This window comes from Urocitellus parryii, chromosome 3 (genome assembly GCF_045843805.1).
Source record: "Urocitellus parryii isolate mUroPar1 chromosome 3, mUroPar1.hap1, whole genome shotgun sequence".
Lineage (NCBI taxonomy): Eukaryota > Metazoa > Chordata > Mammalia > Rodentia > Sciuridae > Urocitellus > Urocitellus parryii.
In genome coordinates this window covers 121989657-122011668 of record NC_135533.1, presented here as the reverse complement: position 1 = coordinate 122011668, position 22012 = coordinate 121989657, and the positions used below count along the sequence as shown (strand labels likewise).

The window sequence follows — 22012 nt, the reverse complement described above, 5'->3', positions numbered from 1 at the left end:
TAACGCCCAGGGCGGCCGCGCGGGGGGCGCCTCAGCCCCGGCTGCTCCAGTGGTCCGGGTGCAAGTGTCAGGAGCGCCAGAGCCGGCGTCGGAGAAGCCTTTACGAGGCCCTCCAGACCTGAGAGCAGGCGAGTGCCCGGGAGCGGAGGGGAGGGGACTGGGACCTAGAGAGTCAAGGCTGGCTGCCCGGCGGGACGAGTCAGAAGGAGAGGGCAAGTGGCCACGCACGAGGGACAGGTGCGGTTTCAACGACAGCCGTGCAGGACGTGCCTGGCCCATTTCACGGCTGAACAGGAACTAGCCCGGTGTCCCTGAGGCCACAAAGTGTGGACAGCCGCTAGCGGTCCCGTTCCGCCGTCCCTCCCCTCCCGGCGGCGGCGCCCCTCCGCGCCCCCCCCCTCCTCCTCCCGCAGTCCTGCCCCTTGTGGTCTGCGCTTCTGGGCCCTGCCCTTCTCAAACCTGTCAGGTGTGTGAGATTTATATAGTAACTTTTTGTGCCTGTGTTACTGGGGGATTCAACACAGGGGCGCTTTATCCCTAGTTCATTCATATATATATATATATATATATATATATATATGTATATATGTATGTATATATATATGTATATATGTGTATATATATATATATAATGTATTTTATATGTTATGAACTATATATATATTAGTTCATAATATATATGTATTTTTGAGGCAGGATCTTGCTAAGCTGCTAAGGCTGGCCTTGAACTTGCAATCCTCCTGTCTCAGCCTCCTAAATAGCTGGAATTATAGGCGTGTACCACCACACCCAGCATATATGTGTTTAATGGAAAATTTTAAGATATAATTGATGTCCTTGATTTAAAAAAAATCTGAGCACTGTGATGCACACTTGTAATTCCAACAACTGGGTAGGTTGAGGCAGGAGGATGACAAGTTCAAGGCCAGCCTCAGCACTTAACAAGATACTGTCTCAAAAACAACAGTTGATGGGGGGTGCCCTGGGGATGAAGCTTAGAATGAACCCCTGGGTTCAATAAGGCGCACACACACACACACACACACACACACACAAAGAAAAAAGTCATTGGTGGTATTAACAGTTGATGGAACAACAAAGAAGAAAGGGTTAGTAAATTTAAAAAGAATGAAATGTGATTTAAAATCACAATGAAATCAAGTGTGTGGCACATATCTGTAATTCCAGCCACTCAGGCTCAGGCAGATGGATCCAAAGTTTGAGGCTAGCCTGGGCAATTCAGTAAGAGTCTCAAAATGAAAAAGTAAAAAGTCTTAAAGTTGTAGATGTAGCACAGTGGTAAAGTATCTCTGGATTTAATTCCCAGTATTGCCAAACACACACACACACACACACACACACACACACACACACACACAATGGATACTGCTTTATACCTTCAAGAATAGCTAAAATTAAGAGAATGACAATATCAAATTTTACGAAGAATGTAGAAGGTTTGCAACTCTCAGACACTGCTAGTGGGAGTGTAAAGTGAGATAACCACTTTGCAGAAACTTTAAAGATGTCACTCTGCCCTTGTCTGAATGTTCATGTCCTCCAAACTTAATGTGTTGAAACCCTAACTCCCAAGGTAATGGTATCAGGATGTGAGGCCAGTGGAGGTGATCCCATCCTAGGGCAGAGCCCCCATAAATAGGATTACAGCCCTTAGAAAAGGAGCCTAAGACCCCTAGCCTTTCCCAGCCCTTATGCATCCTATGTCTACAGGTGTCTTGATATTGGACTTTGAGCCAAAGGAACTGAGAAGTTTCCCATTGTCTATAAGCCACACACCTTAGAGCACTTTGTTACAGTCCCTAGCCCCCCACCCAAGGAACCAAGACCACCTCCCTGTGGCTCAACAGTGCAGCCCTAGGAACTTACTCAGGAGTGAAAATGGAAATTAACAGAGGGTCATTTGAAAATGTCCATAGCAAAGTTATTCTAATAGCCTCAAAACTGGGAACACCCCAAATGTCATCCATGGGTACACAGATTCGAAGTTGTCTTGTTAGTGTAGGACCACAAGGTAGTGCAGGCATAGGCAGAGCTTATGGTGGTGAGCCTCAGGACAGCAGTTGGCCCCAGTGGGGTGCTGACTGGAGCCTTGGGCCACTTGTTAGGGTTTATGGCACACGTTTGTCAGACTCATAAAACCACATACTGAAAGGTGGTTTTTGGTTTATGCCAACATTTTTTACAGAATGATGTTAGATGAAGCCTTACCATTTGGTACTATGCCCTTTTGTGTTCTGTTGTGGTACTAGGGATCCATCCCAGGGGTGCTTCACCACTGAGCTACACCCCCAGCCTTACTCTTTGGACACAACCTTGCTGAGCTGCTGAAGGGGCTGTAGCTGGAAATCTCCCAGTTTCAGCCTGGGCATGGCTAGGACCACAGGTGTGCATCGACATGCCCACTCTAACACCCTCTTAGTTTTCCCGTGGTATGAAGTGGCCAGCTTTCCAAGAAAACCTCCTAGTGCCAGCAGCAGCAGGACAGCTCTCAGCCAGCACTGGCTTAGGGCGTGTGCTGCATGGCTGGGCAGTGGTACTGGGGGGTAGGTGTATTGAGTGCGTTTCCAACTTACCTTCAACTTACAGTAGTTCATCGGGCAGCAGGTAACCTCACCCTAAGTTGGGAAGCATGGTACCGTGAGTGTGTTACCATTCAGCCTTTGTGACAGCACCAGGTCTGGCCAACCAGGCCTGGCCAGATCACCTGCCTTCTGGGTGACTTTAGGTGACAAACTCGATTCCTGTGGTGAAGCAGGAATGAATACCTGTCTTAGAGGTGAGGCAGCGTGTGCCATGCCCTGGCCACAGAGCCTCTGTCCTGTGAAGCTGTCATTGCTGGAGCCTGGCTGCCAGCTTGTATCTACACACAGGCCTCTCAGTGGGGCAGATGTCTCCCAGTCACCCAGGGTTCCTGGAGTGCCGAGAGAACCATCGTGAGAATAAGCCACGGTGAAGAGATGTCCTCTACAAGGAGCGCTGCCACAGGAAGGAGCAGATGCAAGCGGTGCCCAGCTCCTGGGCTGCTCCATGCAACAGGAGAGCCAGGGTCTCGTGCTCACGCTTCACAACAGCTGTGCCTGAGAGCCGACAGTGGTCCTCCTCCCCAGAGCTGTGAAGCCTCCCTCATCAGTTTTCTTACACTTGACCTGCCATCGGCAAGACCAGTGTCTCATTTCAGTCACTTGAGTTTGGGGTTTCTGACTGTATTGTCATGATGGGGTCCTGATGGCACCGTCTTCTCATTCCCACCCAGCGCCACCTACGTGCAGTTAACAGAAGGAGTCAGACGGTGGAGGTCGGGATCCCCAGGTAAGCAGCTCTGCTGCTGGCCTCCATCTACCATGAGGCAGAAGTGAGAGGATTTGCCCACCAGGTGGCGCTGGATTCCTACAGCTGAGCAGATGAAGCCTGGAAGAATGGCAGCCTTGGAGGATCGGTTTGAGTACTTCTCTCTTTCTTGGTGATAGTTTTCTGAACTCCTGCTTCACTTTGTCCCTGATGGGACGGGGCAGAGGCCCTGTGTGTCCTAGTGGCACGTGAAGACCTTGGTGAGGGGCTGTGCTAGGAAGCAGGAGCTGCCTCCTTGGCCCAGACATGGCTGAGGACTTGGGGAGGCCCCGAGAAGTGCCCTGGAAAGGCCCATGGGGGCTGTGCATGCCACACGGATGGACCTGAAGGCTGGCCCAGAGCCAGCTGTGGAGACACTATGGGGAAGAATGCTCCTAAGGCAACTTCCCTTCATGATGTGACCTCAGAGCAGACTCAGGGAGGCTGGCACCATCAGAGGAAATGGCCCAGGTGGGCATAGTGCAGCCGTGGACTGAGCCGCACCAAGAACTTCCAGTGACCCTTCACAGCCCCAGGGTTTATGCTTTATAAGCCAAAGATATATATTCCAATTTAACCCCCACGATCAACTGAGGCAGGTGAGGCAAAGCAGTATTAATCCACGGGAGGTGGGGGGCTGCTTTGGAATAAGCCCTGGATCCGGGAACATCCAGTGACACCTTCCTCTCTCACTTTCAGCATTTTTTGCATTAGCTGGATTTCTTACATCTTGTGGTAAGACTGGCAGGCACACAGAGCCAAGGAAATGACGCACTGAAGCAGGGCCCAAAATGCTAAGGTGGGTCCTGCAGGCGCTAGAGCACCTGTCCCACACATGGAGGCCAAAGGAAGCGCTCTGCGGGTTGGATGCCACACGGGGCATCCAAGTACTGAGGAAAAGCACCTTGGTCTGTCCAGTCTGCATGCTGGGTGGTGCACACCTGTCATCCATGTTGCTCGGGAGGCTGCAGCAGGAGGCCAGCAGGGCAACTGAACAAGACCCTCTCAAAGAAAGAAGGACTGGGGAAGTAGCCCAGTGGTAGAGCTCCATCCCAGGACCCCCTGCAAGTCTCTGGAAACCTCTGTTTGTGTGTTCAAAGGATTAACTGGGTGGCAGCTGTACGAAGGTAGGGTGTGGCCATCCCTGACAGTCCCCTGCAAAGTCCACCAAAGTAAGTCCCACCAAAGCCCACTCCCACATCCTCACTGTAAGAGGCTGGAGCACAGAGCAGCTATTTAACAAAGATTAATATGCCAACTAGTTCTGTGCCTGCAAACACCAACTTTTTATACAGCTGGAAATAGTTCTGAATACATAAAACCCCTCATGGTCACTGCATACAGAAACAGAGCAACCTCAATGCCTAAAGAAGTTAAGGCAGAAAAGGTGGCCAGGGCATTGTTAGACTGCAGCACTGCAGTCAGCAGACCTCAAATAAAGGGTGGGACAATCATGGTGGCATAGTCCTAGCTACTTGGGAGGCAGAGGTAGGAGGATGGAGAGTTCCAGGCCAGCCTGGCCAATTTAATGGGAACCTGTCTTAAAAAAAAAAGCCTGGGGATGTGCCCCAGTGATAGAGCACCCCTGGGTTCAATCCCAGTACAGAAAGGAAAGGAACGAAAGAGAGAGACTGGGAAGCAAGGTATATCACACATGCGGCTGGGAAGGCTGAGGCAGGAGGATGGAAAGTTCAAAGCCAGCCTTAGCAATGGGAGGCACTTAGCAACTCAGTGAGACCCTGTCTCTACATAAAATACAAAATAGGGCTGTGGGTGTGCTCAGTGGTCGAGTGCCCCTGGGTTCAATCCCCAGTACAAAAAAAAAAGACACTCGAGAGCCATAGTGCTGAGATGGGAGCGTCATGACCTGTGTTCTCGGGGACCACCTGGTAGAGCTGCAGCTGGCGTGCAGGACTCTGGCCAGCAAATTGTCATGCTCAAGGTGGACAGAGACCAGCTGTAGTCTGTGGGGAGCGGTGAGCCTCAAGGCATCTTGCACCTCAGCCAGGAGTGTGCTGAGAGGTGCCAGGGCCCTGGCGCTCCAGAGACTGGCCCAGGCATGGGCAGGGCGAAAGGCAGTGCAGCCTCCCGTGTTGACTGTAGTTGTCCTGTCCCATGGGCTGGCTCACTGTCCTGTGTCCTTTGCTGTCCTTTCTGAGCAAAAGTTAATAGTTAATTCTATCATGGACGTCTTGTCTGTGTACAGTCTTCAACTCCCTCTGCTGGACGCTGGAGCCCCTTCTCAGGACTTGGTCCTTCCCGCTTCCTTCATGTGGCACAGTGCACTGTCTTTTCTCCCTGCTTGTCTTATTTTTAGAATGATTCAGAAAAACAACAGCTCTTTTCCTGATTTTGGCATGAACCCCCTTATTCGAAATGGAGACAGCATCTCAAACAGCTCAGAGGAAGGGGCACCAGGAGCTCCGTGCGCTGACTGGGGAAGGTGGCGGTGAAGTCCTGCCCGTGCTGCGCTGTCCTGCTGATGTGGTAGGCTAGCAATACTTTGGTTAAAATCATGTTTGTGACTGTAACCATTTGTATGACTTATTTTAAAGAAATACATCTCAGAAAGGAAAAAAAAAAACCTGGCCAGGAAGCCTCAGGCAGATGCTTCAGCTGTGGCCTCACGTGCCCCCTTCTCTCCCGGCCCATGTGATGGCTGGTCAAGTGCAGATCCACAGCAACAACAGGGAGCCAGACTCCACGTCCTGCCATAAACTCGGCAGAACAGCATTTCCTTAACACACAACAGGGTGTGACAACAGAGATGACAAAGTCACTCCCAAATGACAAAATGTAAATATCACAATGATGCCCTCAATAAAATATGAAAACCTTTACCAAAAATAGTTTATTGCACAAAATTTAAGGAATTCCCAAGCACGCTTATATTATAAAAAAAAAACAACATGCTTTTTAAAGTTACAATCTGTTGCACACAGTGACACCTTTCACACAAATAGCCCCCAGCTAGTGACTCCTTTTGTGAGAAGATTTTTTATAGAAATGACTAACTCTGAATGAGAAATGAGGGAACAGCAGAAGGCAGTGAACAACGAACTTCCTAGATCCTCTAAAACACGGACCCTCAAGATTCTGATCAGAACCTGAGACCACCACAGAATGAGATCTTGTTAGCATGGGGCCCAAGATCCCACACCACAGGCATCCACGTTGCTGGGTCCTCAGTAGGAAGGCTCCAGGACTCTTCCCTTTCAGATACGCTGGTCCCTTTCATTCCCAGAACCTTGACACTTGATTTTTGTTTAAAAAAAAAAAATGTAAATAGGAATCTGTGCCATGGTAATGTTGTAGGCTGTGGCTTTTGCAGAGAATAAGCCTTCCACCGAGGGCAAGCCACAAGCTTCCCGATCCCAGCACAGAGGCTGCCCATAGGCTGCCCCTCTCCCTGACCCAGGCCTGGGTAGTCAGCTGCCATTCTATCAAAACATCTTCTAAAGAGGAACGAAGCCATATAAGTCTGCAGACCCAGACTCGTCACTTGCACTTTAACCAGAGGAACATTCGTTCCAACTGGGATCCCCTGGAGACAGAAAAGTGCCTTCAACCTTCCAAAACAGCAGTGAGAAAATCTCAAAGAACGTAAGGGCAGTGGCAGCTCCAGCATGAGCCTCAAGCCACAGCTGCACTGGCCACTAAGGACACAGGCTGAGCCAAGACAGGCCAGGTCCTTGGTGGAACCCAGAAGTGCTGGCCAGGGCCCCACACGGGGCAGTGATAGCTAGGGTAGGTGAGGCCCAGGACTACCAAGAAAGGGAGGGGGACAGACATGGGGCCCAGTGGTGGCCACGAGCACATCCTCTCTTAGGAGGAAGAAATGGGAGCTTGTGCAGAGACTCTGCTGAGACAGAGGGAGAAGGCAGCCGTGCCACCCAGTGAGTCCAGGGACGTGTCCTGCCTCAGACTAGACAAAAGGTAACAGCCAAAATAAATAAGAACATAAACTTCCATTTTTCTTTTCTAATGGTGCAAGAACAATTTAGTCAGAAACAATTTCCAACATTAAGAAATAAAATATACTTAAAATGAAATTTTCAAGTATCATTTCAAGATTAACCCTGTACAGATGATATATACATTTTACAAGTTCTAATATTTGCTAGGGAATACTTTTTTAAAAGCCACACATCTTCATGGTGATGCCACTTTAGCCATATCAATCAACCTTCTAACAACATACCACAAACTGCTTGGAAACTCCATGTTGTTCTCTCCAGGACACCAGTACCCTGCTGACACAGTGAGCCTAGGTGGGTCCCTACCATAGAACTTTACCTGCAGACTGGCAGATCTGAACGAGGGTCACCTGGACCTCCCCTCTTTTTCTCCTTCCTACCTTGAAACAATAAATACTATTTTTAGATTTTCCTAGCAACTGAGGGAGAAACAAAGACCTGGACTCTCCCAGTCAGCTGGCATATACAGCACTGCCTCTAGGTGGAAAACGTGCCACAGTGAAGAGGCACTTGTCTCTGAACCTCCTATTCCTCAAGAGACCACAGCTGCCTTCCCCTGGCACCACATCTCTTCCAGACATGGCCTCTGACCAGGTGACACTGGCAACACCAGGGCCTCCTGATGACCATGGTGTTGGGGGCACAGCAAGAAGCCTGTGACCCATACACATTAGGCCCTCTTCCCCTGGGGATTGTTAGGACCACTGGGCTTGACTGAGGGTCCCACCTGCCCAGTGATCAGCCAAAGTGGGTGGGCCCACACAGGGCCAGCACCTGACAGGCCTGTGTCACAAACTTAGGAAGACCACTGGGCAGGAAGCAAAAACCCTCAGGAAAAAGTAAAATTAGAACAAGGAGCCTCCTCTGGGCAAGAATGTTTGGTTTTAGAAGGTAGAGTAAATAAAATAACTATACTTCTTAAAATATAATTTTCTGATATCCCTACATCCTACGTGTACATTATTTTCCAACAGTAATTTTTCAAAAGGCAATCAATAAAAAGTCAATTAGATTCTTCTTAAATAATATAGGCATATGCTTTTAAAAGGTTATGATTTTCAGTATTTCTATGTACATCCTATTATGGGATGGCTATTGAAAAAAATGAAATAAAAATCCAAAGGTGCAAATAAAAATTCATTCTGCAGAAAAGGAGAGCTCTTATTGAGTGGACAGGACAGTGAGAACCGCACCCAGCCTGCCCGGATGTGCTGCCAGAGGATCCTACTGAGCAGTCTCTGCAGGGGCTGGCTGCTGGCATGGCCCTCCACGAGCAGCATCCCTGTCAATCAAAGATGCCTCCTTCTGCAAATAACCTGTCGGACAGATACAAGTCCTCACTGAGCCCGAAGCCAGGCCTGAGGTCTGGCTACTTCGTGGGAAGCCATTTGTGATTTCAAACGACTACTCCTCTAATCCTCAACTCTCCTTCTGTTGTTTCATTCTTCATCAAAGGCAAAAGCAAAACTCAAATTTCACTCTCAGAAAATGCAGAGCACACCATCAAAGGAGTAGCACTGATGCAAGAGCATTCCTTGGAGCAGCTGTGTACACATGGTGTGAGCACTGTGCGGTCACTGGTCCAGTTCTCCTTGGGGAGCCCGGCTTCCACCTTGTTGTCTTGGGTTTGCCCTGGGGTTCACCTGCTCTCCTGCGGGGCCTTCCACCTGCGTCCAGGAGGACAGGGACTCGTGCACAGTGAAGGTGTGCTCCTCCATCTGGCGCTGCAGACTGTCCATCTCCTGCCTGGGGAGACGGGAGGAAGCATGAGAAACCCAGGTCACAGGAGGGCCAAGCAGGAGACAACACTCACAGCCCCTACCAAGCTCAGGTGTGGTAGCAGGATCCCCCGTATCTGCATGACAGTGGATCTCTATCACAGTCCCACAAAATTAGCTGCAGTCATAGGTCAGGGCTCTCAGCATTGTTCTCTGTTCTGTGTGGAGACCAGCATACTGTCTAGCTTAGGTGTCTGCTTCAGGGAGAGCCCTAGCTCCACTAGGACCGTGTGAAACAGATCTAAGTGTTCGAGGCCAGCTAAGTTGCTGTGTGGAAGCTGTCCCCCAAGGCCAGTGCAGTGTTACTTGCACCCCCAGTATCACCTATGAGGTCTCCCAGGTAGCTGTGCTCTGCGATGCTGGCCTCTGCTATTCTGAGTCAGGAGGCTCAACCCACAGTGCACAGGTACAATACGTGTGGTCTCTCACTCCAAAGGCTGGTCAGGGCAGTCTGCTCTGAGCAGCGTTGGCCTGGTGTGGCGTGAGGGCCTGCCTGTGAGCAAGCTTGCCCCCCACTGTGGGCACGCCTTGTGGCACAAGGAGCTCCTCCAGCTTGATAAGCCATTTGTTTTAAAAGCACAGAATGTGGACCGTACTTGAGCTGCTGCAGACAGCTGTTGAGGTTCTTGAGGGGCTCCTTGCTCACGGCGGGTGGAGGCCGCAGCAGCTCCTCCAGCAGCGAGGCTGGGACGGGGCAGTCTGGGATCCTGATGGGTGTTGCAGGGCCTGGGGAGCTGGCCTCACCTTTTGGCTCCTTCCTCTGTTCATTAAAAACATGTCATTAGTTTCCCCGTGTCCACCCCCCATCAGTTACTGCTGTCACAACAGGAGCCAGAAGACCTCCACATGACAGAAGACCCCAGAAAGGAGACTGTCCTAGCCTTCGCATCAGCACAGCCCGACTATCACAGGAGGAGTTGAAGAAGTTGGCTGGTAAACAGCTCAATTCCGAATGCACACACTGAATGCCACCGGACCCTAGAGCCTCATTCAAGAGCGTCCCCTGAACCCACAGCCTTGACACTGGGCTTCCCTAGGAAATCAGCTACATTTCCCAGCTGCTCAGACTCTCTAAACCCAAAACTTTTCCACAGATAGCAAATGATGCCTGAGAGAATTCTCTGCACCTGCCCCTGTGACAACTCCTGAAGATGGAGTGCAGAAGGAATTTGAATTTTGGAAAAGCCAACATTCTACTGGAAAAGGCACCAAACTAGGACTCTGCCCTAGCAGCTGCCCCATGTCATCTCATGTAGCGGCCATGTGTGTGTGCCTAGAAAGTCTGCCAGCCTCTCGCTCAGGAAAACCTCGGGCATAGTCAGTCAGCCTGAAAGGTGGTGGGCCTGGATACCACCTTGGCCACACGGTGCCGGAGGTCCAGCTGCAGCTGCTGGTTCTGCTGAAGCAGAGTCTTCATGTTGCTCTTCAGTTCCGACACTTTGGCTTGAAGCATAAATTTATCCTTCTGGGTCATGGACAGGTCTTCCTGCACCGACTCCAACTCGGACTTGATATTCTAGAAAAGAATATTTGGATTCAGAAAAGGGAATGATTAAACACTGCTAAGATCTGTTTCTATGTGAGTTCCGAAGGACTCTTCTTTTTTCTTTTTTGGTTCTAGTGATTGAACCCGGAGGTACACTTACCTCTGAGTTAGGAAGTGTACCTCCGGGTTCAAGTCAGGCCTTGTTCTGAGACAGGGCCTTGCTAAACTTGAAATCCTCCTGCCTCAGCCTCCCAGGTTGCTGGGATTGTAAGCATGCACCAATGGGCTGGTGAGGGCCTGACTTTTACACAGTGAATCACAGGATGTTTCCAGCCCAGCAGTTCCCTCTCAAGTTCTCCAGGCTGTGAAGGATCTAGTGATGATCACACCCTGCACACTCTTAACTCAAACTCCAGAGCCCGCAGTCCACCTGCATGACAATCACCTGAAGCAACTGCCCCCTAGAGTCTGGGGATGGTCACCTGCAATGACTGCTGTGTTCCTTCCAGCTCCTTCCTGCCCTGTTGCTCTGTCAAGTTCAGCTGCTGCTTCAAGGACTGGATTTCTCGCTCTTTCTGATCCAACTCCCATTTGAGATTTTCCATCTAAAGTGAAAAAAAGTCACGTGATCAAGAAAAACGTTAAAGAGGCATTCTTCGTTTTTGGTGGAGCTGGGGATTGAACCCAGGGACATTCTACCACTGAGTTACATTCCCAGCCTTTATTTTATTTTTAAACAGGGACTTGCTTAGTTGCCTAGGCTGGCTTTAAACTCACAATCCTCTTGCCTTGGCCTCCCAAATCACAGGGATTACAGGTGTACACCACTGCACCTGGCTTCTGCACATCTTTTAATATCATATTTAGGAAAAAAAAATTATTCTCCAAGCAGATAGGGCCCAGCTCTCACCTCTTGGCTCCCTGTGGGCTCCTGGCTGAGCTGCATGTCCAGCTGCTTCTGTAGGAGCTGAAGCTGAGTCCGGGCCTCTGCCAGCTCTGCCTGGAACTGTGCTATTTCCTGGGAATGTTTCCCCTCCCGAATCCTGGCATTAAAAAAAGGTAAGAATGAAATGTCAGCATCCTCCCAACTTGCCACCCCATTCTAAAATGAAGCCTGTGGATTATGGCCATCCTGGGGAGACCCAGACTGCTCCCCAGAGACAATGGATGACTGGGTGCCTTGGCCAACCCTGCAAAGTCCTCTAAGAGACATGCTTTGTTCATACAATTCATATTATGGTGCTGAGTGACCATTCCAAGATCCAGTGAGAGGGACCTCTAGAGTTGCTTGTGTGTGTGTGTGCGCGCGCACGCAGCTCTGGGCATGGCACAGCCAGACCCTCTACGTGTCTGACTGTGCTGCACTAGTGAGATCAGTGATCCTCTCAGTGTCCAGGGCACAGTCCCAGGGTGAGTCTTTGCCCTGGGCAGCTTCTGTCTTGGGAAGGTCAAGCAAGGCAGGAAGGAGTGAGGCAACCAGAGTAAAGCCTGGGCTTTCTCAGAGGGGGTCAGGCCACTGGGACTGGCCCCTCAGTACTCAGCGGTTTGGTAGCAGGCAGGAGTCTCCCCATGTGGGGGTGAACTAGAGACCTGGAAGGGGCTCACATAGCTCTGCCTGCTCAGGATGCACTGTGCGCGCATGGTCCCCAACTGGCAGTGCTGGCCCTCCCCAGGCCTTGGCACTCACTGGAGCTCATCGGCCTCAGCCTGCAGCGTCCGCACAAGGTGCTCCTTGGCTTGCAACTCCTTCTTCACTTCGCTCAGCTCCAAAGCGGCCGCCTTGAAGTGGCGGCGGTTGTGTCCAGCTTCTGCCCTGGCAGCAGCCACCTGGAAGGAGGCAGGAAGCTGATGTTATAATGATGAAGTAAACACACAGAGACAGAGAAATACCTTTTTCTGGACAGGCCACCCAAGGCTCAATGGTGCCCAAGCACCAGCACTGAAGCCTCACCAATCCCCTGCCCCAATGCTCAGCACAGGGGAGTGCATCAGAAGTGGATGCTAGTGCCTATCAAATTTACTGGTCTATTCATGGTTCCCTCAGTCTAAACAGTTTCCAAATTCTTCCAGCATATCTACATGTTTCCAGTTGAGTTTATCCACAGCTTGTGAATTCTGAGAGCAATCTACTTTTGCATTATACCCTCTAACAATAATGTGGCTGTCAATTCTATTTATGATGTAACTAGTCTCCTTTCTGAAATCTCACTGCTGTTAAAATAAATTCTCTCAATATTTCCAAAAAGATAAGTAAATTTTTCAGTATCACAAACATTTATATTTTTTCCCAATACTTTAATTTTCTTGTCTAATTGTCCTACCAAGTACTTTATTTTAAAATAAAATTTAACAAAAGCATTTGTAATAGCTGGGCATAGTGGCACATGCCTGTAATCCCAGTGACTTGGGAAGCTGAGGCAGAAGGATCCCAAGTTCAAGGTCAGATCAGCAACTTAGCAAGATCGTGTCTCAAAATAAAAAATAAAAGGGCTAGGGATGTGGCTCAGTGGTAAAGTGTCCCTGGGTTCAATCCCTGGTATCAAAGAAAAAGAAATTGAAGTCTGCATATATCATTTCCCCCAGTATTTTTATTATGAATTTCTTTCTATTTATTGATTGATTGATTGATTGATCGATCAATTGTGGCACCGGGGATTGAACCCAGGGGGCTATATTTGGGGAGCCACTCCAAATGCACTCACCTTTAAGTCCTGATGCACCACGGGGATCTGAAAGATCACTGTAGTCTGGCGCAGTAGTGCTATGGACCTGACTCAGTCTTTTCCCTCACTGGGATAATAAGGTGTGGCCCTGGGAGTGGCCCTAGGTGTAGGCGGCACCCAGAAGGGTTGAGCTACACTCACAGGTTCCCTTGTAATCCTACCTCATTTGAATGGCTTCTTCCCAATAAAAGGGTTCAGCAAATGCTCCTCTCTCTCTTTGCATGGACCCCTAAGGTCAGAGGAGCCATCACAGGACCCAAAGAAAAAGGTATTTCTCTGTCTCTGTGTGGTTATTTCATGCAGCTTAGTTTACCTGGAATGACCCCAAGTGTTTAGTCGTGGAACATGACAGCTCTACCAATGAGCTAAGCTCTCCATCCCTTTTCACTTTTTATTTTGAGACAGGGTCTCACTAAGTTACCCAGGCTGGCCTGGAACTTGAAATCTTCCTGCCTCAGTCTCCTGAATAGATGGGATAACAGACACATACTACCAAACACGGCTACAATTCAAAGTTCAAAGGAAAAGTAATGTGTCCCTTCCCACATTTTTCCAGAGATAAAGACAGTTCTTCCCAAGTACTCCCTCTGGTATGTAAGCATTGAGATGCACTTGTGTTAGGTTGGGGGTATAGCTCAGAAACACAGTGCTTGCCTAGCATGTGCTAGACCTGGGGTTCCATCCTCAGCACTGCAAAAAAAAAAAAAACAGTGGTGGGGGAGAAGATGTGCACTGGGGCACTGCCAGGAAGTGCACATTCTAACGGCAGAGAAAGGTGAGCACCAATAGGCCTATGGTGGAGCAAATAGTGGTCAGAACATGCCACTGCTGAGACGGGATTCACCTGACACATCAGCAAACACACAGAGCAGGAGAAGGAGCCAGCCACAAGAAGCTGTCTTTCTGCATAAAAAGGTCAGATGCAAACATGTTTCTGTCTGCTCCTTAACACCAACAGGAAGTATGCTTTTGAAACTCATCTACAAAAAAACAACTTTTTCTAGTAAAGATGAACGTGCACATGTACATATGGCCCAAGCTACACCATATGGTCACTTAATCTGACACCCTCTTCTGCTGACAATGCCAGGTCCTCTGTAGCCTGTTACAACACTGTGATGACAACTCTTTTCCCTACAGCAAAGTTCTGTAGATATAAAGGGCACCCAGGTGACTATCTGGCACTGAAAGAGCTGAAGGTTCTACAAATTTGAAAGCAGTTGGACATGGCCACATACCTGCTGCTTGAGGCTGTTCACCTCCACCTTCTCCTTCTCTAAGGAGATTTGTAAAGCCTGGATGAGCTGCTTCATCTGGCGATCCTCCTCTTCTTTACGCTGCAGAACTGCCTGTACCTAGGTTGCAGTGCATAGGGATAGACAGATATCTCAGGAATCCCAACACCTACATAACCTGTGATGAAGCATGGGGCCCCTTATAGCGAGCACACACACCACGGCCACAGTGCCTCACCAGAGAGGGCATTAGTCAGAAGAGGAGAGAGAAGCCCACCTCTGGAGAACACTGCTACAAAGGCAGAAATCTGAAATCACAGGAGTATGGTTACTTGGTCACATTCAAGATTGGTGGGTACCACAAAGGCCACAGAAATCAGGCTACAAACACAAATGTAAGAAAGCAAAGTAAGAATGGAGGGATGAGGCCAGGGCAGAATGCATGTCACCAAACTCCCCAAACACTATATGCTCAAAGGCTGGGGGCACTATGGCCTTGAGCAGCCACTGTGAAGACTTCCCTGAGACATCTAGACACTGCTGCAATTCCCACAGCCGCTATGTAACTGAAGCCAAGAATAAGGTCTGCAGCAAGATGCAGCCAGGGCTCCAGGTATCCTGCTCTAAATCCCACGAGGGCTTCAGGTAGTGTCCACCACACACACATTAGGACTTCAGGTAGTGTCCACCACACACATTACCATTCACAGATGAAAACTGCTTTGCCTGACCTCACAGCCCCCTCACAGAACCTTGAAGCTGCACACCGACTAGGGACTCAGGCCATGGAATAACCAGATTCTCTAAGCCTGTTCCCTTCTCCCTGATAGATGCTGTGCCTCTCCTGGAGGAACTACAATGATCTGATACAGCAGGGCACTGAGTGTAAGCAGCCCACAGCAGCCCTCATTCCATCCTGGCAGATGAGTGTAAATACCTGGAGATTCAGCTGGACCAAGTCGGCCTCCCTCTTGGCCAGCGCTGTCTCTAAGATGCTGTTGTGTTCCCGCAAAGCAGCATTGGATTGTCCGAGGCCTGTGAGCTTCCCTCTCTCGTGCTCTAACTCAAGAGCCAGCTTCTTATTTGATTCTTCAAGGCGCTTTATCTTCCGTCTGAAACCTCTGGACTCTTGAAGCTGAAACACATCAGAGTAACTGTGCAATGACAAGCTCTGCTGGATGGAATCATGGCACACACCACAATTTTGACAGGAAGGGCCAGTATGGAAACAGGACAACCTTCCCTTGGCTTGTGACCCAAGAGGCTCAGTGGCCACTGCTCTCCTGGTACCACAGGCTTCCAGAAGTTGGTCTGGCCATTGCCTCAGCCCAGGCCAAGGCATTCGGCATGTGGCATAGAACCAAGCTAGCTGTAGCCACATTCATTTCAGGACAGGACGCTTAAACAAAGCACCCAGCCCCAGAAACTGACAACCCCTACCTGACATATGGGCCAGGTAAGCAGCTGTGACAGTGTCAACAATATAGTACAGACAGTCAGGACATGAGAGCCTGACTGTCTCTCAGTTCTGAGACATCTGAGAGGTTAAGTTGGGTTTCTAATGTGCAAACCGCACTCTCGCCAGTAGCTGTGGCACATACTTGTAATCCCAGTGACTCTCAGGAAGAGGCAGAAGAAGCTCAAGTTCAAGGCCAGCCTCAGCAACTTAGTGAGGCCCTAGGAAACTTAGACCCTTAATCAGACTCAAAATAAAAAATAAAAAAGGCCGGGGATGTGGCTCAGTGGTAGAGCACCCCTGGTTCAGTCCCTGGTACCGGCATTCTAACTGGGAGGTGGTTATCCTAATGGCTGCTCTATGGGCACAAAAGTGGCTGTAACCATTGTCACTGTTGCCATAGTGCTGGTAACAGTCTACTTTGCCCATGGTTAGGAAGTGACCAAGTGCCACATGAGGCTCGGTGTCCAGGACGCATGGCAGTTACCTCATCCTCCAGCTCCAGCACCTTCTCCCGGGACTCCTCTAGCTCCTGGCTGGTCGTCGCAATCACCTCCTGCAGCTCCTTCTCCAGCAGCATCTTGCTGTGGCCAACGCTCTGCAGCTCCACCTCCAGGGCCTGGATCCTCTCCTAACAGCCAGATGGGAAAGCATGTTGATCACTGGCCAGGGCAGGCCCTCACCCTCTCTTGCTGCGGCACCCGCAGGCATGAAGCTTTGTGGCCATAGGCCTGATCCCATCCCCACAACACTTCCCTCTCTCTCGAGAAAGGATGTGAGACCATTATCCACGGCATGTGTACTAGTGACCCCCAGGTACTACTAGGATAAATGAAGAAACCTTTTTGAGTTAAATGCTTTGAAAACACAGAAAGAACTCTGACCCATAACTCTGTAAATTATCATCAAATAGCAAGTAAGCAGCATTCAGTGCAACAGAACACTGCACACATGCTTGCTCACATGCATACACATCTCTGCAGACACTGCTCATACACTCATGCCTGCGCTCACACATGTGCACCAGCATTACAGCCACCATAGTGACAGACTGTTTCAAGCCCTTTCTAGGTGTCACTCAGTCACCTCAGGAGAAGGTTCTACTCTTTGACTCTTTTTTTTGGCTGCCGTGCTCTACCACACCCCATCCTCCTTTTATGTTTTATTTTGAGACAGGGTCTTGCTAAGTTGCCGAGGCTGGCTTGAACTTGAGATCCTCCCGTGTCAGCCTCCTGAGTGGGTGGGATTACAGGTGGGGCCATGGTGCCAGCCCTGGCTTCATCATGCTGAGCATCAGTAGACCCACAACCTGCCCAAGCAGCACCTTAATAGTGGTGGCGCTGCAGATGGAACACAGCCTGAGCTGCTAGCTGTGCCTGCCTTTAGCCAAAGCCTGCAGAGAGCCCTGAGCCTGCTGCCCTCACCAGGTGACCCAATAGGCTAAAAAGACAAACACATTTTATAGCAGAAAGGAGAATGATTGAATAGACGCCCCTTGATATTTTATAGAGTACCTGGGAGGAATGTTTACTTTATTCAACTGGCCAAGAAAGCACCATGTTACGATGTAGTCACTTCCTACTCAGAAACTCTTATGTGGACAGGACAATGGGAGATGGAGAAAAACCGCACGTAAGAAGAGATGTCATGATGAAGACAAGATATCAAATGTGATGCAAAGAGGAATTCAGTCAGATAGAATTGAACACCTACTAGTAAAAGTGAAAGACAGTAAGAATCAAAGCTGTCCAGGAGGAAATACAGATGCAGGTCTCCTGCTAGCGAGTGCTGGGCGCTCCTGGGAGCACAAGATGCCCTTCTGGCCCTGGGCCTCCACCCCCCAGCCACAGCCCCTGTTCATCCTACAGTAAGGCAAAGGCTCCCTCATGGTGCTGAGAGCAGCAGGAAAGGCCCTGGCTGCACCACCCCACCTTGTCCTGCCTAGCCCTCATTTCTGAGCCTCCGCTTTCTCAACCCTGACCTCAAGCTCTGATTCTTTCCCAGCCACCCAATGCAGTTGTCCACCCCTCACCCCAGATGGTCCCAAACCCACCCACCCCACTGCTCCCAGCAGCCTGCTTCCCATTCTGTGCTCAGCCTACTCTCACCAGCTCTCAGCACCTGTAGCAGAGTCCCCCGGCCTTCCTGTTATAGCCTTGCCCACCTCACTTTCCCAACTCACTGCCTGTCACTGTCCCAGGACAGGAGCGCACTGGACTCACACCCCACACAGTTGTCTTGAGTTTCACCATGGGCAAGGCCAAGCCCAAGCAGCTGTGATAGCCCCCATCGCTGCACCTGCCCACCCAAGATGCCCCCTTTGTCCCTCCAGCACCTCCTTGTCCTCAAAAGCTTTCCTGGACCATGCTGACACTGGTCTTGGCCCCCTGTACCTCACTGCAAGCCCCAGTGAGCACCAGTCACCATGCCTCCTCTGTCAGTGCCTCCACTCCCAGGCCCTGGGCAGTGCAGAGACAATGGGAGTTCAGGGGCAGGGCCTGCCTCTCCCCCGACCCACCCAAGGTAGTGGCTGAATGTCTCCAAACCACTGCGGCTCCTGGATGCACAATCCATACCGCAGACCATACACACTTCAGGAGGGCCAGGTGGGATACTACACACACGTCATTAAAGGCATGCACCAACACCTACACTTTTCAGTTCTTCCCTCTTCTGTTTTAAAAGAAAAAAATATTTATTTGCAATGAAAACAAAGTCACATTGTTGGCTTGGGACATACATACGTATGCTCTCGAGTGTGTGTGTATATGTATGTGTAGAATTACCAATATTCTTCTCAAGCTTGTAAAGCAAAACTGGCCACCCTTTGGTATACCCTCATTTACACAAATACAACATGTTTCTGGGGTTTTCTTTTTAAAATTAAGAGAGAAAGAGAACCACACACCGCTTGGAAACTTTTTGTCAGTTTCTCAACTGACAAGATTTGAATCCACTGCTCTAAAGAATCCCTGAAAACCACCCCTGTGAGGTGAGATCTGGTGGGCAAGGTTCCTTGGCCCAACTGCTCCCCCTCCCAAGCCTATGTGCAGTCCTGGCCCAGGTGAGAAGGAAAAAAATTGGAGGAGGGTAACAGAGTCCAGGGCTTTATCCTGTGGATAGGGCACCAGAGCCTCACACCCCTTCCACTCGTTCATCTTGCCCCCGCTGGATTGAAGGGGTCGGCAGGGGTGAGCAAGGCAGGCTCACATAGAGAGAAGGGGACGAGAATGGCAGCTGGACCAAGGCCACAGCCGGGATGAAGGCCAGAACGGGGGAAGCCGGCTGGGCTGCATCACCTGAGCCTGCTCTTCCCCATCTGTAATGGGGTCTTAAAGAAGGTGGTGGTCTCTCCACCTGCCCAGCTGCTGGGCCTTCCCTGCCAGTAGGAAAGCCCTAAATGGAGTCTTGGGTAAGTAAAGAAAAGGACCCACAGCTGGGGCTCCCCTGGGGCTGAGACCAAAGGGCCAATGCTCCTGCTTGGCAGGTGCCCTGCAGCCCCACTCCAGCAGGATACAGCAAGGAGGTCTATAGGACCACCCTGGGGTGGATGGAAGGCAGAGGATGCAGAGACCCAGGCCCAGCCCCACAAGCACAACTGCAGCAACATGCAGAGGCAAACACCGAGTTGGGCTGAGGAACAGGTGGGAGACCACCACCACCTTTAAGACCCCATTACAGAGCCAGGCATGGTGGTGCCCACCTCTAATCCCAGCAACTCTGAAGGCTGAGGCAGGAAGATCATAAGAGGAAGGCTAGTCTGGGCAACTAACAAGGCCCTGTCTCAAATAGAAAGCATCAGCAGGTGTGGTGGTGCATACCTGTGATCACAAGTGACTTTAGGAAGCTGAGGCAAGAGGATCACCAGCTCAACCCCAGTCTCAGTTACTTACTGAGATTCTCCACAACTTAGCCATACCTTGTTCCAAAATAGAAAATAAAAAGAACTGGAGATGCAGCTCAGTGGTAAAGCACCCCTGGCAATCCCAGGTACCCAGAAAAACAAACACAGGAAAAAGGGCTGGGAGTACAGTCCATTGGGGAAGCTCCCCTGGGTTCAAAGACCAGGACCAAGAGGGTTTAGAGAAAGAAAATGTTTATGAAACGTCCTTTCCCTACACTTGGTCTTCAGCACCCTGAGCAGGAGGGGTGTGGTGTTTACCTACATGTAGCGAAGGGTCACTGCTGCCAACAGCGCTCTGAGCTCTGAGCTGGCTCAGCTCTGTGTCTGCAGACTCCTTGGCAGCCAGGGCCTCCTGCAGGCGGCGGCTGAGGATGCTCACGGCGTTCTCGTAAGCTTTATGCTTGGTCTTCATCTCCTTCTGGGCGCTGGTCAGGTCTGAGCCCAGCCGTTTCATCTTCTGCTTCTGTTCTGTGATGGCCCTGTACACCACCAGAGAGGCAGAGGAGGAAGCTGAGCTGGCAGTGTGCCTGCCCAACTTCCTGGCACACCAAGTGTGAGCACAGTGCATTCCAGTCTACCCTCATGTGCCAGGCAGGGAAGCAGACCCCAAGACCCAGAGAGGAGACACTGCCTCAGCTCAACCCCACCGCCTGGCTCCTGTGTAAAGGCCTGGGCAAGCGCATGCCTGTCCTGGTGCAGGTGCAGTGAGGGAAAGGAACGCCTGTGCCAGATATCCCTGTGGAGCCAGAGAAGGGGCAAGAGCTCCCTGGCTGGGAACCACATCCACCACCACCAGATCTGCTGCTGCTCAGGTGGTTTTAAAATGATCTTGTGAGAGCAAAGACACAGCCTCCACCTACCAAAAAGATCCAACATCCTTCCCAAAGATCACCAAGGAATTCAAGATTTCACATGGACACCACCAGCCAGCCACACCATCAGCCGATAAAAGACAGGGGGCACAGCACATGCATGGAGCAGGAAGGCCCCAAAGGCTGCCTCGAGGGCTGTGTGCTTAGGTGATAGGAGCATAATGGTGCAAAGGACAACTGCCTAAGCCCCACCCCTGGGGGAGGGAACAGGAAGGAAGATACTACTGCAAGAGCATGGCACAAAAGGTTGAACAGAAATAAAATCAGGAGGAGAAATTTTAGGCTGGGGGTAGCTCAGTTGGTTAGAGTGCCTGCTCAGCATACACAAGGCCTTGGGTGCCATCCCCAAGTAGCACAAAAATGATCATCAATTAAAACGGGGAGCTTTTGTTAGGGATGACTTAGCAAATCTACTTATAAATTCTGGGATTGCTCTGTAGAAAATACAAGTGCCAAATCACAGTGGGACTTCAGATTTGGAACCTAACACTCTAGGCAGCCTTTCCATGGCCCAAGAGACCAAGGCATCAGGGCCCCCAGCCATTTGTGGATGGAACTTGTGCTTGGATGGCACTGCCACCATGGCAGACTTACTTTTTGGCCTCTTGCTGTAGCTCTTCGACTTGTTTTTTCAGCTCCTCATTGGCCTCCGACAGAGCAGCCATCTGTTCTTTGTCGAACTGCAAGGACTTCAAGAAGAGGAAGGCATGTGAGATGTGCAGAGCCGCTCTGCAGCTGTGCCTTTGAGAAATGACGCTCAACAGGCCCAAGGACCTGGATGCCACGTCCAGCACACCAGGGCATAGTGGGGAAAGCCCCCAAGACCATCCCCAGACCTGACCAGGACCTGCTCTTTGTATGGCTTCCTATCTTCTCTTTTGCTGGCTTTTTTGGTCCGTACTGCAAGTGAGTCTTCCAGGAGTGGCTCAGCTATAGCAGCACAGGGAACAAGTTCCACCCAGACCTGGGCTTGATCCTGGCCTCAACCAACCTCACCCTCCACCAGACCCTGGCTGGCCGAGGCTGCTCCTGTGCCCTGGGTCAGGCCCCACTCCACCTGTGCTTCCCGATGCTGACAAGACACCATCAGCTCAACAGTGATCCTTTCAGGGACACATCAGGCACCCTGGTCTCTCAGGGCCTTCTGATACATCATCTACAAAAGGAGCCCTTTAACATCCTGCCTACCACGTCCCCAATAGCATGATTCTTCTCAACTTCTAATCTCAGTTG

General features: G+C 50.4%; 1 protein-coding gene and 1 long non-coding RNA gene across 10 annotated transcripts in view; one reads left to right on the top strand and one right to left on the bottom strand.

Annotated features, from left to right (window-relative positions):
• The first annotated feature begins 11 nt into the window (after positions 1-11).
• On the top strand, positions 12-21486 carry LOC144253652 (uncharacterized). 2 transcript variants are annotated; one of them, XR_013343340.1, is made up of 3 exons: positions 12-128; positions 5666-5835; positions 21415-21486. It is a non-coding gene; the product is annotated as an uncharacterized LOC144253652 (long non-coding RNA). The 2 variants fall into 2 exon arrangements; XR_013343341.1 differs by lacking the exon at positions 21415-21486 and adding an exon at positions 15378-15475.
• The window catches only part of Golga3 (golgin A3), a 45544-nt gene continuing 29745 nt past the window's right edge, over positions 6214-22012 (bottom strand). For all 8 annotated transcript variants that reach the window (XM_026409647.2, XM_026409651.2, XM_026409648.2 and 5 more), the window contains 11 exons: positions 21374-21468; positions 20170-20386; positions 16491-16634; positions 15485-15682; positions 14551-14667; positions 12277-12416; positions 11500-11632; positions 11072-11194; positions 10458-10619; positions 9700-9863; positions 6214-9071 (listed from right to left, as the gene is read on the bottom strand). In XM_026409647.2, coding sequence (XP_026265432.2) covers positions 8900-9071; positions 9700-9863; positions 10458-10619; positions 11072-11194; positions 11500-11632; positions 12277-12416; positions 14551-14667; positions 15485-15682; positions 16491-16634; positions 20170-20386; positions 21374-21468 — 1665 coding nt within the window. In that variant the 3' untranslated portion in view covers positions 6214-8899. The remainder of the gene's footprint in view (positions 9072-9699; positions 9864-10457; positions 10620-11071; positions 11195-11499; positions 11633-12276; positions 12417-14550; positions 14668-15484; positions 15683-16490; positions 16635-20169; positions 20387-21373; positions 21469-22012) is intronic.